The sequence below is a fragment of the Geotrypetes seraphini genome, chromosome 5 (assembly GCF_902459505.1).
Source record: "Geotrypetes seraphini chromosome 5, aGeoSer1.1, whole genome shotgun sequence".
NCBI classification, from domain to species: Eukaryota; Metazoa; Chordata; class Amphibia; order Gymnophiona; family Dermophiidae; genus Geotrypetes; species Geotrypetes seraphini.
This window is the reverse complement of record NC_047088.1, coordinates 27,616,438-27,630,439: the sequence shown is the minus strand read 5'-3', so window position 1 is coordinate 27,630,439 and position 14,002 is coordinate 27,616,438. Positions and strand designations below refer to the sequence as shown.

Below are 14,002 nucleotides of genomic sequence, written 5' to 3'. Positions count from 1 at the left end.
TCTAATGTCTGGCAACTAAAATTCAATGCGAAGAAGTGCAGAGTGATGCATTTGGGGGGTAGAAATCCGAAGGAACTGTATGTGCTGGGAGGTGAGAAGCTGATAAAGCACTGACAGAGAGAGGGACCGTGGGGTGATTGTGGCTGAGGATCTAAAGATATCTAAAAAGTGTGATAAGGCGGTGGCTGTAGCCAGAAGGATAATAGGCTGTATAGAAAGAGGAATAACCAGCAGAAGAAGGGAGGTGTTGATGCCCTTGTATAGGTCATTGGTGAGGACACTTTTGGAGTATTGTGTTCAGTTTTTGAAGCAATATCTGAAGGATATAAAAGACTTGAAGCAGTCCAGAGGAAGGCAACGAAAATGGTAAGGGGTTTGAACCAAAAGAAGTACTAGAAGAGACTGAAGACCTAAATATGTATACTCTGGAGGAGAGGAGGGACAGGATGATATGATACAGACGTTTAAATACTTAAAAGGTATTAATATAGAACCAAATATTTTCCAGAGAAAGAAAAATGATAAAACTAGATGGCATAATTTGAGATTGCGGGGAGGAAGACTCAGGCGCAATATTAAGAAATTATTTTTCAGGGTGAGGGTGGTGGATGCCTAGAATGCCCTCCCGAGGGAAGTGGTGGAGAGGAAAACGGTGATGGAATTCAAAAAAACATGGGATAAACATAGAGGATCTCTAATTAGAAAATGAAGAATGTAAATTACAGCACGAAGACTGGTACTGGACAGACTTACATGGTCTGTATTCCATATGTAATGATTTGGTATGGGGGGCACCAATGGGAACTCCACTAACTTGGAACATGAGGATGTTACTGGCTAGACTTTACGGTATATATCCTGCAAACAGGATGGTTGTATAGGTTGGAGTGAGCTTGGATGGCAACTTCAGCATTTAGAATCTAGGACAATACCAGGTGGACTTTACAGTCTATGACCCATAAATACCAAAGAAGAGACAAGTTAATTTAATAATGCATTTTTAATGGGTATAACTAACGGGCACACTGGATGGATCATTCAGGTCTTCATCTGCTGTCAATTACTATGTTACTATGGATCTCAAACATTACCCCATTGTGTTATAGCAATAAATTACTCTCCATATCCTTAAGGTCTGACTGACATCCAAATTTCAGTTTGGACTCGAACTCTCTGAGACTATAGGCAAGCACAGGAGATGACCGATAGGACAGGGGTCCAGAATGACACACCTATCTACTAAAAAAGATATTAGCAAGGTAAGTACCTAATCTTTTTTTCTAGTGCAATAGGTGCATCATTCTGGACAGATGGGATTTACAAATGCAGTCCCAGAAATTTAGTGCAGGACCTCTGCGCTGGCTTGTAGTATTGAGGACCTAAAAGCATTTTGGAAATTATATGTAGAATGGACCAAGTCGCTGCCCTACAAATCTCCTCAGGGGAGATCATCCAATCTTCCACCCACAAATAAGCCACGCTTCTACTGGAATGTGCTTTACGGAGACTGGTGACTGCTTTCCACAGGCAATATATGCTGATGAAATGGCCCTAAGGATCCATCTAGAAATCATAGCCTTGAACACTGGTGCACCATATCTAGTCTGACTGGTAAGCATAAAAAGATGGTCAGACAGTCTGAAGATATCAGGTAAGCATAAAAAGATGGTCAGACAGCTTGAATTCATTGCTAACCTAAAGATATCATAAAAGGACTCTTCACATCCAACATTTTCAGAATCCAGTCCTCCTTAGATTTTTTGGCATGGAATGCTGGCAACCTGACCTCTCGATTGACATAAAAACTAAAACAACCTTTACCAAAAGGATGGAATGGTGCACATAGAAACTCTTACCTTCATGATCTTGAGGAAGGGCTCTCTGCAGGAAAGAGCCTGTATCTCCGAGACTCTTTTCGCTGAGGTAATGGCCATGAGAAAAACTATCGAGCATAAGATTCATCAGGGACGCTTCCTTCAGAAGATCGTATGGAACCTGAGTGAGGACTTGCAAAACCACGTTAAGGTTCCAGGATGGTTTTGTCAGGGGCCTGAGCTGCAGCACCCCCTTTAGGAACCTGGCAATGTGTGGATGAGACGCCAAGGAAGCTTTAAAAAAAAAGTTGGGAAATTCAAGATGGCCACGGCACTAGCGTTTTGGCGCTAAAACATCTTAAAAACTAAGGCCAGCAAAAAAGGGGTTTTGGAGTAGGGAAACCTAAGGGAAGATTTTAAAGACCTCCCTCCTCCCAGGTTGTAATAACCTTACTCATTGTGATCTGTGCTGGAGATGTGTTGCAGCTTACCTTAGTAGAGAATGATGCGGGGAAAAAATTTATCACCATTCTTTCCCCGTTCCCGCAAACTGTCAGATCCCATCTGCACAAGCATTAAATAGTTATGATTTTATACTGAACTTATTTTATTAAAATATAAAAATGGATAATATTCTGTACAATTGTCATTTTATAAACACAAATTCAGAGCAAGGATCAACAAAACCCCTGTCTCCCCTTCCTTTCACAAATATCCTCTCCACTATTGTGAAAAATGAACTAACCAAATTACTACAGAATGCTACATAGAAAAATCAAGCTAACAGAATACTTCAGTCATACATGGCAGGAATAGTGTTAGGGGAGAGCAACTAGGGCAACTGCCCCCTGGTCAGAGAGAAAGCCCTAAGCCAGCTGGAAGCTAAAGAAGCACAGCCTGGACTTTGCGGTTCCCAGTTATGTCTAATACCAGTTCTAGCAGGATACATATTTCAAATCTGAAATATTCTAATCACAAAATATAATTTTTTTTTTTTCCTGGTAATTTTATTCTTCAAATCATATTGGTCTCAGGTTTTGGGTTCTTTCTGTCTTCATCGTGGCATGGCTGGCTCCTGAAGGTAACATAGGCACTAGAGGAGGTGGGGAGGAGATGCTGAGTCTGACATGGATGCAGTTTTTTTTACCACAGGAGCAAGACTTTTCACCACTCCCACGGGGTGGTAAAAGGTCTTGTCCCCATTCCCGCGGGGCAATGAAAAGTCTTGTCTCCCATTCCTGCTGTAAACCAGTTTCAAATGTCTCCATTCGTGCAGATTTTACTGCGGTGACCACGGTTTACCGCGAATAAACAGTCCCGTGTCATTCTCAGGTACCTCTAGCTCTTAAAGAATCTGGATCTGGGAGAAGAAATCACCACCTCAATATGATTGTTGCCTACAACGCTGATATCTTTCAGGCTGCCCAGTTGGACTAATAGTCTGAGCTGTATTCTCTAACTCCCTTTAATCTCTGCACACAAAAGGGAGGTGAAATATAGCTGACACACTGAAGAACCCCCATACGGATGCCTAACAGCCTGCACTAAAGTCCCTGTGACTCTGTTGGCGAGCAAGGGCTATGAGGGTAGGTTACCAGATTTTTCCATCTGGAAATCCAGACACCCCCTAGACCCGCCCAGTCCCAACCCATCCCCGCCATGTCTCACCCCCAATCCCCATCTCCAATTCCCCCCAAGCCACGCCCCCCCCCCCACTGCCTTCTTTCATCAGGCATGGACATCTGCGCATGTGCAGCTGCAATGCATTGACATCACACATCCGTGTGACATCATCGCATCGTACCGCACATGAGCAGATACCCTCCTACATGAAGGAAGGCTTTTCAAAACCTGGACAAAGTGCTGGGTTTTGAAAAGCAGACATGTCCAAAAGGAGGATATGTCTGGGAAAATCTGGACGTCTGGTAACCCTATATGAAGGGAACGGTCCCCGAGTTCCACAAAGGTTTCTGCAGGCTGGCCAACAGGTACCATAGAGAGAGTGGCCTGTCAGTTGCAGACTTGTCTTCTTCTCCAGGATTCATTAAATGGGAAGATCTGAGCATCAAAAGCTGCAAAAAACACCCCCCCCCAAAAAAAAAAAAACACAAAACCCAAACAAATAAAAACCAACCAACAAAAAAATAAAGAAACATACAGAGCAGAACTCCTTCTGGATCACGTGCAAGAGGAAAAACTGAATGGGGCAACAGAGTCTTTTGGTGAAGGAGGTGATGTAAAGCTGGAATGGATTCCTTATCCACTTTCTCACAAGCATGGGGATATTACCCATCCATCCAAAATGACACACTTATTGCATTAGAAAGGGGAACAATGAAGCTCTATTTAAGAGTACTTTTACATTCTGGAGGCCACATCTCAAAAGGGACAGAAGTTATAAACCAAAATGGTGCTGGATCTGCAAAGAGGACTTCAGGAACAGACATTTACACTGCAAAGAAGAGACAGGGACTATAAGATACATTCAACACCTGAAACAGACTAACCTTTTTCAAATAAAAAGCAGCAACAGAACTAGGGGTTACGACAGTACTGTATTCCCCAAAACTAGTCAAGGAACATATGTTACTGGAAAGATTGTGGCGATGAAAATACACGTGGATCAAACACAAAGCTTACCCCTTAGCAACAAGCTAAAATAGTTTAGTAAACAAAACTCTGGTGGAGCAGCAATTGTTAAATGCTTTCTCACTCTATGGAAACTTCGTACCATTAACCTTTTCCTATCGTGTGTCCCGGATGACGGGACATTCCAAAAATGACATAGACAGTGGATAAACAGTCTGTATGGACTAATAAAGAGCCAGGAACACAAAATATTTGGATTCACAGACTTATGACTTATTTACATTATGTTTACAATAGCTGTAAATGATAACGGTGAATAATACAAAACTTTGCTAAACTAATTATGGTTGGAACCAGCATAACGTAAAATTTATTACAATAGGAAAAGGTTCAATACTTCAATTTCTTTTCCTTTCGACTGCTCGTTCAATCCCTGATCTTAAGTACCTTAGACTACTGCAATATTATATACTTGGGATCTCTCAAGAAAACCATCAAACAACTGAGTCATCCAAAATGCTGCAGTCCATCTCATTTATGGCCTCAAGAAATCAGACCATGTAAGCCCATATTACAAAAAACTACACTGGCTGCCTGTGGAAGCAAGGGTCATTTTTAAGTTTGCTTGCCTTTGCTTCAAAACCATGACAGGTTCATCCCCAACCTATCTGTCTCACCAATTTGAATTCCCAGGCACAACTAATACACGCAGTACCTACTTGTCGCTTATTCCATCCCTAAAGGGCTGCACCTACAAGAGATACCTTGATAGAACATTATCATTCCAAGCAGGCAAATGGAACAAATGTCTAACCAACTTCATCTCAAATGCACTTTCGTATCAAACGTTTAGGAAGTCAATAAAAACTTATCTCTTTGACAAATTTCTCTGACTCCACTTCAACCTGATGTACTTCCAAAACACTTCCAGATAAACTTGACATGCCAATGTAATTTCGAAAGTTCTCTGTATACAGTCTCTTCCCTTGTAAACTGCTTAGAACTGTTTGTGGTATGGTGGTATATAAAAATAAAGTTATTATTATTAGATTTCAAAATAGCTCACTATTTGAACTATGTTTGCAAAAATAGCACAGAGAAGCAGTAGCTATAACACTAAACGTCAGGCAAACTAGAGATGGTCTATTCAAGAGCGATATTTTACCCCACCTAATACCATTAAAACAAACAGATTTGGGAAGGGGCGTGGCCCTCACAAGCTTTTGCCCAACAACCTTATCACCCAGGGGTGGGGCAGGAGATTGCTTTGGGTGACTTTTTCCAGACAAAAATATATCCCGATGCCTCTTTAAAAAAACCCTCAAAACACAACTCCCCAAAGGTTTGGAGGACAAGAAATTACACTGAAACAGTTTCCTCTCGGTCAAGCTCCTCCGTGCACGGCAACCGTCAAACGTGCCTCTTCTCTTTTCCCCCCCTTTGCGACCGTTCTGTGACGTCATGCCGTAAAGCGCGCAACTTCCCGAATGTTAGGGGCGTCCATAAGGCGGCAGCGCGCCACTGGGCCGTGGACCCCCCCCCCTCCTCCTCTTGTATAAGCTGACAGAGCTCGTGACGCCCGCCGGCCGCGATGTTTAAGAAGTAAGTAACGAGCTGGTTAATTGTAGCGTGCAGTCTGTGCCGATGCTTGATTATTTGTATTGGTTGGGGAGGGGTTGGGTACTTCAATGGCAGCGCCCCTACCTAGAAGTGTGCAGTAACTGAACAGCTTCCGGGGGATACCGCGAACCGGTCTAGTGCTAACGGGGCTCTCGTTCGTTCGGTTGTGAAGTAATGACTACATTAAAAGTGCTAAGAGCTTGCTGTTTGGTTTTCGCGTATTTTTTTTTTTTTTCATTTGCAGATACGAGCCTTGTATGGCGTTAGAAGCGTATTTTCGTTAGCATTAAGCACTGGAGACACTATATCGATTTCCGAAGCCATGAACTCGAAGGAATTTTTAATTTTAATTTTTTTTTTTTTTAATAAATGGGAGTATGAGTTGGGATAGGCTTACCATATGGCTGTAGGAAAAAAAGAGGACGGATTGAGATTTTCCTGTTTTACTTTCATTGCTTTCAATAGAAGTAAAACCTGGGTATGTATCTCAGTCTGTTCTCCACCTTACTTCCAATTGTTTTCTGTGGAAGTAAAACCCGGATGGCTCAATCCGTCTTTTTTTTTTCTGGAGCCATATAGTTGGGATTGGGTAAAGGCAGGATTTTCAGGATAGGGCAAGATCTCCCGGATTTTCGAGGCCACCTTAAAACGAGGAGTCCTGTTGGGTTTTTTTTTTTTTTGCTGCTTGCCCCTGCTGTTCAGGTGGGGAGTCCTTAACGCTGACGACTTCGGTTGTTCTCTGCTAGGAAGAAAAATCATGGGGAGAAGAACTGAACATGTCACTGGGACTCTGCAGAATGACAGAAGGTGTCAGGGGAGGGGGCTATAATGGCTGGAGGTGGGAAGACAGGTAATCTTGTGTAGGGTGGGGGAAGGGGTAAGAGAAGGAGAGTAAGCTGGATAATGTAATAATCTAGTAAGGTGAAAAGAATATGTTGGGCAATGTGGGGAGGGGGATGAGAGATGCTGTGGATAATGAAGGGGAAGATATTCTATTGTATGGGATAGGGGTAAGAGAAAGGAGAGAATGGAAATAAACTGGTCAATGACAACAAGGAAGGGTGTGTGTGAAGAGTATAATCTGTTGCATGGGTTGGGTGGGTGGAACAGAGCTGGAATAAGCTGGAGAGTGAAATTCATAGAAGCCCTGTTAAGATGCAGTACAAGGGTGAGCTTTTATCCCTGTGACATGAGTGAACACACTAGTTGTCCTAACCACTCAGGTTTGCACTTGCTAGCAGATCATGGCTCAGCAGATGTTAAGGTTACTGGCCCACATGGAGCTCTGGGCTATCTGAAACATTTTAAAAGCTTTCAGAGATTGGCTAGTCAACAAAATTGTCCAAATTTGAACAGAGTAGCATTAGTTGCTTTTCTTCTTAAGTGGGAGATGTATCTTCACTGGGAGATGGGAAAGGGCCTAGTGATATCGTCTTCCAAGGTGCAGGTGGTAGGCCTTTCGTGTTTCTGACCTGGTTCTTGAAGGGAGGTTTTGGCATCCCTTATGCTGACCTTATCGAACTGGAATCTTAATATTGTTCTGAAGGGCCTGTCAAACCTCTATAAGAACCTCTTGAAGAAGTGACTCTCTGGACCTCATGGCGAAGATGGTGTCCCTGGTAGCAATAGTGTCCACAAAACGGATATTGGAATTGCAGGTTCCTTGTAGAGAGCCCTTCCTAAGGATCTTGGGGGTTGGGATTTTTCTGAGCATGGTACCTTTCCTACCAAAAGTATCCTCCCATACTCCCCCAATTACCAGGCCATAGTCCAGTATTGCGCTGTGCTAAACCGGGCCGCACAGAAATTTTTATTTTATTTACATTAAAGGCAATCCCCAGGTTCTGGTCGGCTCCCTCCTTCCAGTTGCACTTTTCTTCGCAAAACTGCAAACAGTGACTCCTACACGCTGCCCAAAGCTGACTTGAAAGCTTTCCCATTAGGCTGTATGTAGGAACCGCGGCTTTGTGAAGAGAAATGCAGCTGGGAGGAGGGAGCCGACCAGAACAGGTAAAAAATACCCATGGGAGAGAGGCACGAACTTGGGACACAGAATAGAGGGAGGGAAGGACGAAGAAGGGGAGTGTTGGGATATGAGAGAGAGGAGGTGCATTGGGACTCGGAAGGGAGGGAGCACAAACTTCAGACAGAGGATGGAAAGAAGGAAGGAGGGAGGGGGCATGCATTTGGTACACAGAATGGAGACAGGGGGGCATGAACTTTGGAATACCTGGAATACTGCATCCCAACACTGGTCGCCGTACATGAAAAAGGACATAGTACTACTGGAAAGGGTCCAGAGAAGAGCAACAAAAATGGTTAAGGAACTGGGGGAATTTCTCTAGCCTCTCATCCCCAACCTATCTGTCTCACCAATTTGAATTCCAATAAGATAGATTGGGGATGAGAAGCTAGAGAAACTGGGCCTCTTCTCCCTTGAGAAGAGGGGACATGATTGAAACATTCAAGATATTGAAGGGAATTGACTTAGTAGAAAAAGAGAGACTGTTCACCCTCGCCAAGGTGAAGAGAATGAGAGGGCACTCGCTGAAGTTAGAAGGGAAAAGATTTTGTACAAACGTAAGGAAGTTTTTCTTCACCCAGAGAGTGGTAGAAACCTGGAATGCTCTTCCGGAGGCTGTTATAGGGGAAAATACCCTTCAGAGATTCAAGACAAGGTTGGATAAATTCCTACTGGAACAGAACATACGCAAGTAAGGTTAGACTCTTAATAGGGCACTGGTCTTTGATCTAAGGGCCGCCGCATGAGCGGACTGCTGGGCACAATGGACCACTGGTCTGACCCAGCAGCGGCAATTCTTATGTTCTTATAGGATGGAAGAATGGAGGGAGTGAGGGAAAGATGCTGAGGTAGGGGAGGAAATAGAAAGGGAGAATTGTTAGGCATGGGAGTCTTGAGTGAGAGGGAAAGAGAGATAGTATACATGAGGAAATGAAGAAAGAGGAGGATTGTTGGGCATAGGGAAAGAGAATTATTGGATATTGTGGGAGAGGAGTGAGGTACAGATGCAGGGGGAAGAGAGAGATGAGGAGGAGATATATTGGATGTGGTGGTGGAGAGGGAACAGTGGGACAGATGGAAAGGGATGCAAGAGGAGCCTGAAGGAGGTGGAGAAGGTGGAAGAGAATACTAAGATCATATTTTAGGAGGGGAAAAGTTGCTCAGAGGGAAGGCTTCTGGGTTAGCTGCGGTGTTGGAGAGGTGATACAAGGAGGAATGTTTGATAAGGGACTGGTGGGCAGGAGTGAAAGATGCTACACATAGTCTGGGTGATGAGAGAGGGAGAAATGTTGGATGTGGCAGTATAGTTGGTGGGAGAGATGCACCCTGGGAGGGAAAAAAAAGTTTGCTTTGTGTAGTTTAATTTTGTGATTACCATAATGTATTAGTAAGATTATATTGTGTGTACTTTATGTATGTTGTTGATTATACGCTTGAATCCTTTCCCCGGTCCATGGAAAAATAGTCTTGCATGAAACTGGTCCCTGGTGCAAAAAAGGTGGAAGACCGCTGAAACTCAAGCAAGACAGGGGCACCATGATTCTCATTGCACCATACTGGCTAAGACAGATCTGGTCCCCTTTCTACTGGAACTTTCAACCCAAGAAGCATAGAGAGTGGACTGTTGTCCAACTTTCATCACTCAGGACAAGGGGTCTCTTTTACATCCCAACCTCCAGCCCTCATAGCCTGAATGCTGAGAGCTTAGAGTTTGCCTCATTGCAACTCTCAGAGGGTGTTTCCAAGGTTCTGCTGGCTTTAGGAAAGATTTCACTAAGAGATGTTCTATTATGTATATACACAGGAGTTTGGTGTTCAATCCATGCTCATGAACCACTTACAGAAGGGTGTCAATCACATCTTTCAACTCCTCCTCTAGCTCCCTCTTCCGTTTTTCCTTCTGCAAGTGAACCAAGAAGAGGTGTTCTGATTTACTCTTTGTTTTTTTAATTATTTTTGGGTCTTTTTGCTCTGTTTTGGGGAGGCTTTGGTGCCAGAGGACCTGGGAGAGAACGCGGACTCCATGAGGGCTGACTGCAGCTTGCAGGGCAACCCCTTGCTGTACCTGATGAGCCAGCCTGTTTTGTGTTACTTCAAGGCTCAGGGTTTGTTCCCCTGGAAGCCTGCTTACATTCTGATTTATTAGAAGCTTGTGTACAGGCTGTGGGGCCCCTTTGTGAGTTCCTTTGGGTTTTAGGGAGCTGGCTGCATTTTATTCTCCCCTCGTTATGCTGCAAGGATTTGTGGGTGTTGAGCCTTCAACAGGTTCTGGTCCAATTGGAAGACCGAAGATTTCCAAGTCTGGACTTTTCCACAAGGGTTTGAGGCAGAAAGTTCTCTCCAGTTCATTCAGGCTGAAGTAAAGCAGGCACGAAGCGCTGTGTTATTCCCTATTGGGGGGGGAAGGGTTGAAAAAGCTGAATTTAAGGGTTTCTGGAGTCAGAGAGAGGGTTCCTTACCTCTAAAACCTCTTTCCCTGAGTTTAACTTTCAGGACACAATTTTTATGTCAGTGGCCATCTTAGATTTTAATCTTTTTTTCTAAAGCCTCCATCTTCCTCAAAATCTCTCAATTTGCTCAAAATCAACTGGGATGGACTCTTCATGCTGATCTGCCCCATATGCCAGTTTTGCGCTGCATGATAGGCTGAGGGGTGTCTGTGTGCTGCAGTGCACATGAGGGAGGGGCAGGAGCCTTGGGCTTAGCCTTTGCCAAGTCCTCTAGGGCTGGGGAACCACAGGGGACCGTGTGGTAGGGAGAAAAGCCCTTCCAATGTCCTGAAATAATGAAGGTATGAAATGCAAAAGCACGGATACTGCGGAGCCCAAAAGAAGCCAGTCTGAGGTTCTGCAGAGGTCCTTGGGGTCTCCTCAAGGATTTACTCCAGAATTTGTGAATCTTCTGTGGAAAGCTTATTTGATGGGCCCGGGATGCACTGTGCTGCCTGGGGGTGTCCTGGTATCGGATTGGGGAGAGATGCCTCCTCAAGAGGTGTCTCCACCATGGAGGAAGCCGGCACCTAGTCTGTGTGACCAAGCGGAGCAGGACTGGGAGGATTAGAGATAAGCCTCCATGCATTTATTGTCCCAGGGCTCAGCTTACTTCCTGGCGGATTCCGCTTCCTTGTCAGGGACCGAGAGACAAGAGGTGGTTGCTGCTTTTGACCAGGGAGATGGGAGTCGAGGGGTGATTGCTGCTGGGAGCCAATCCATTGGTGCAGCAACTTCAAGTCAGCTACCATCCCACATGTTATTACAGATGTGCTCAGGGAGTTGAATTGGAGCCAAAGTGCATGGTCCTGAATGGCACAGATGCTCAGACCACCTCTTTTCCCTCGCATCTGCACATCACCTTGCTAGTCATGGAGCAATGGGAGACTCCAGAAGGATCCCTGAATGTGGCAAAAACTATGTCCAAACTTTACCCTATGGTTTTGGAATTTCAGCAGCTGTTTAGTCAGCAGAAGGTGGATTCTACTGTGTCTCAAGTAACTTAAGCATACCTCCCTCTCTTGTGAGGGAGGAGTGATGTTGAAGCATTGGCTTTGGGAACCAAAGCTGTAGCAATAGCAGTCTCATGTATAGCACTTGCTTGCCACACACACCAGGTTACATAACATGTTACTATGTTACGGCAAAGTCTGGCTAAAGAGGAGGACATCTGCCCCCAGCTTCCAGAGCTACCTTAAGCATTGCCCTTCAAACGGAAGATGCTATATGATAAGGGCCTTGATGACCTTATGGCCAGTGTGGAAGATTGCCGCCCCAAATCTCTGCCCGACAGCAGACCTTGCCAACCTATTAAGGGAGGCAGAGGCAATTTTTGTACCCCGCGATGTTCCTGCCAATTTTACACAGGTTCCTCTGCTCAGAGATCTAGGAGTCCAGACAGTGATTTGGCAATTCTAGATGTCGGCAACCCTCAGGGTCTCGTGTTAGAACAACCACCAAGAAATCACAATGACACAAGGTTGGCTGCCTTGCTCCCACACATAGGCAGGAGTCTGTTGGCATTCTGGAGGGAGTGGGAGCGAATTCCCTTGGACAGTTGGGTTCTAGATCTTATTCGAGAAGGTCACAAGAAGAGTTCTATCACCCACCTTCAGATCTATTTATTGACTCTCCAGCCTGATGGCCAGAAAACGAGGCGAGGGTGTAACGCTATTGGACATTCAAGCTATAAAACCAGTTCCTGAAGAAGAATCGGGCTCTGGCAAATACTCTATATACTTCAAGAAAGGACCGAAGACTGATCATGGACCTAAAGTCCGTAAATGCGGCACTGAGAGTACTGCACTTCCACATGGAGACAGTTTGGTTCGTCATTGTAGCAGTGGCCCCGGGGGAATTCCTAGCCTCCTTAGACCTGATGGAGGCGTACTTTCCTAGTCTCATTTTCCCAGACTACTGGAAATACTTGAGATTTCATATCCTTCAACGGCATTTTCGGTTTGCAGTCCTACCCTTTGGTCTGGTAATGCCCCCACGCACCTTCACCAAAGTGATGGTGGTGGTTACAATTCACCTCCGCAGGATGGGAATATAGGTACACCCATACCTGGATGATTGACTGATCAGAGCACCATCAAGCCCAGAGACCGAGCAGACAGTGCGACAAGTTGGGCATCTCTTACAGGAACTGGGCTGGACTGCCAACTTGTCATCTATTTTGTTTATTTCTATTTCGGGTTTTTTTTACTTAGACTATTTTTGTTTTGTTGCTTTGGTTTGTTTTATCCGTTTTTTTGGTCTGATCCGCATGATAGGGGCTTTAATTGGTGATTACTTTGCTGGTTAACAGCTGAATTCTTCAACTGCCCACCTGTTTCCAGGGGAGGCTGATGTTCGTTGCTGTTCATTGTGCTTGCTCCGACTGGTTTCCCTCCTGTTGATGTCGCTGTTATGCAGTGATGGAGTTAGTTTGAGGTACTGGTGCTGCAGTGGAGGGAGGCTCCTGCATGGGCTTGTGTGAGGATCAAGGTCCTGGGCTCCACGACAGCAACCACTAATGCTGCTGGGTTGGCATCTGGAGCCCAAAGTTGAGGAGCCACTTTACTGACTCCGGTAGAGGAGCAGCGCACAACTGTTCCCAGGCCCTTGTCCAGCAGCAGGAGGGAGAGAACCATCAGCGCGGTTATTGGGTGCCGTGCAGCCCTGATGCTGGTATTGGAGGGGGGGGGGAATCTCCTGTGGCCTGCCTTCCCTCCTCTCTTTGATTTGACTTTTTTGTTAATAATGGCAGTATATCAAATAAAATAACTGTAACTGAAAGAAGCCAAGAGAGAGATACGACTGGCGAAAGCAGAAGAGTAAATGGCTAAAAACATAAAAAAGGGGACAAATTTTTTTTCAGATATTAGTGAAAGGAGGAAGATGAAAAATGAAATTGCAAGACTAAAAGATGCTTTGAATTAACATGTGGAGAGTGATGAGGAAAAAGCAAACATGCTAAACAAATACTTCTGTTCTGTGTTCATGGAAGAAAATCCTGGAGAAGGACTGAGGATGTCTGGCAAAGATACACACGAGAATGAAGTACATACTACACTGTTCACAGAAGAAAGTGTTTATGAACAACTTGAAAAATTGAAAGTGGACAGAGTGATAGGACTGGATGGGGTACATCCTAGGATATTGAGGGAGCTCAGAGAGGTTCTGGCGGGTCCTATGGAATTCGCTCAGAGGAAGGAAAGGTGAGTAGTGGAGTCCCTCAAGGATTGGTGCTGGGGCTGATCCTTTTCAATATATTTGTGAGCGACATTGCTGAAGGGTTAGAACAGGGGTGTCAAAGTCCCTCCTCGAGGGCCGCAATCCAGTCGGGTTTTCAGGATTTCCCCAATGAATATGCATGACATCTGTTAGCATACAATGAAAGCAGTGCATGCAAATAGATCTCAAATAGACCTGTACAGGTCATTGATGAGGCCCTACTTGCAGTATTGTGTTCAATTTTGGAG

At 44.8% G+C, this 14,002-nt stretch overlaps 2 protein-coding genes across 2 annotated transcripts in view; one reads left to right on the top strand and one right to left on the bottom strand.

Moving 5' to 3' along the window:
- CUL4B (cullin 4B) overlaps window positions 1–5,895 on the bottom strand; it is a 173,680-nt gene extending 167,785 nt beyond the window's left edge. Inside the window, exon 1 of the mRNA XM_033946652.1 lies at window positions 5,767–5,895. Within this exon, the coding sequence (XP_033802543.1) occupies window positions 5,767–5,866 (100 nt within the window). The 5' untranslated portion in view covers window positions 5,867–5,895. The remainder of the gene's footprint in view (window positions 1–5,766) is intronic.
- Window positions 5,847–14,002, top strand: part of MCTS1 (MCTS1 re-initiation and release factor) — a 30,400-nt gene continuing 22,244 nt past the window's right edge. Inside the window, exon 1 of the mRNA XM_033946655.1 lies at window positions 5,847–6,005. Within this exon, the coding sequence (XP_033802546.1) occupies window positions 5,995–6,005 (11 nt within the window). The 5' untranslated portion in view covers window positions 5,847–5,994. The remainder of the gene's footprint in view (window positions 6,006–14,002) is intronic.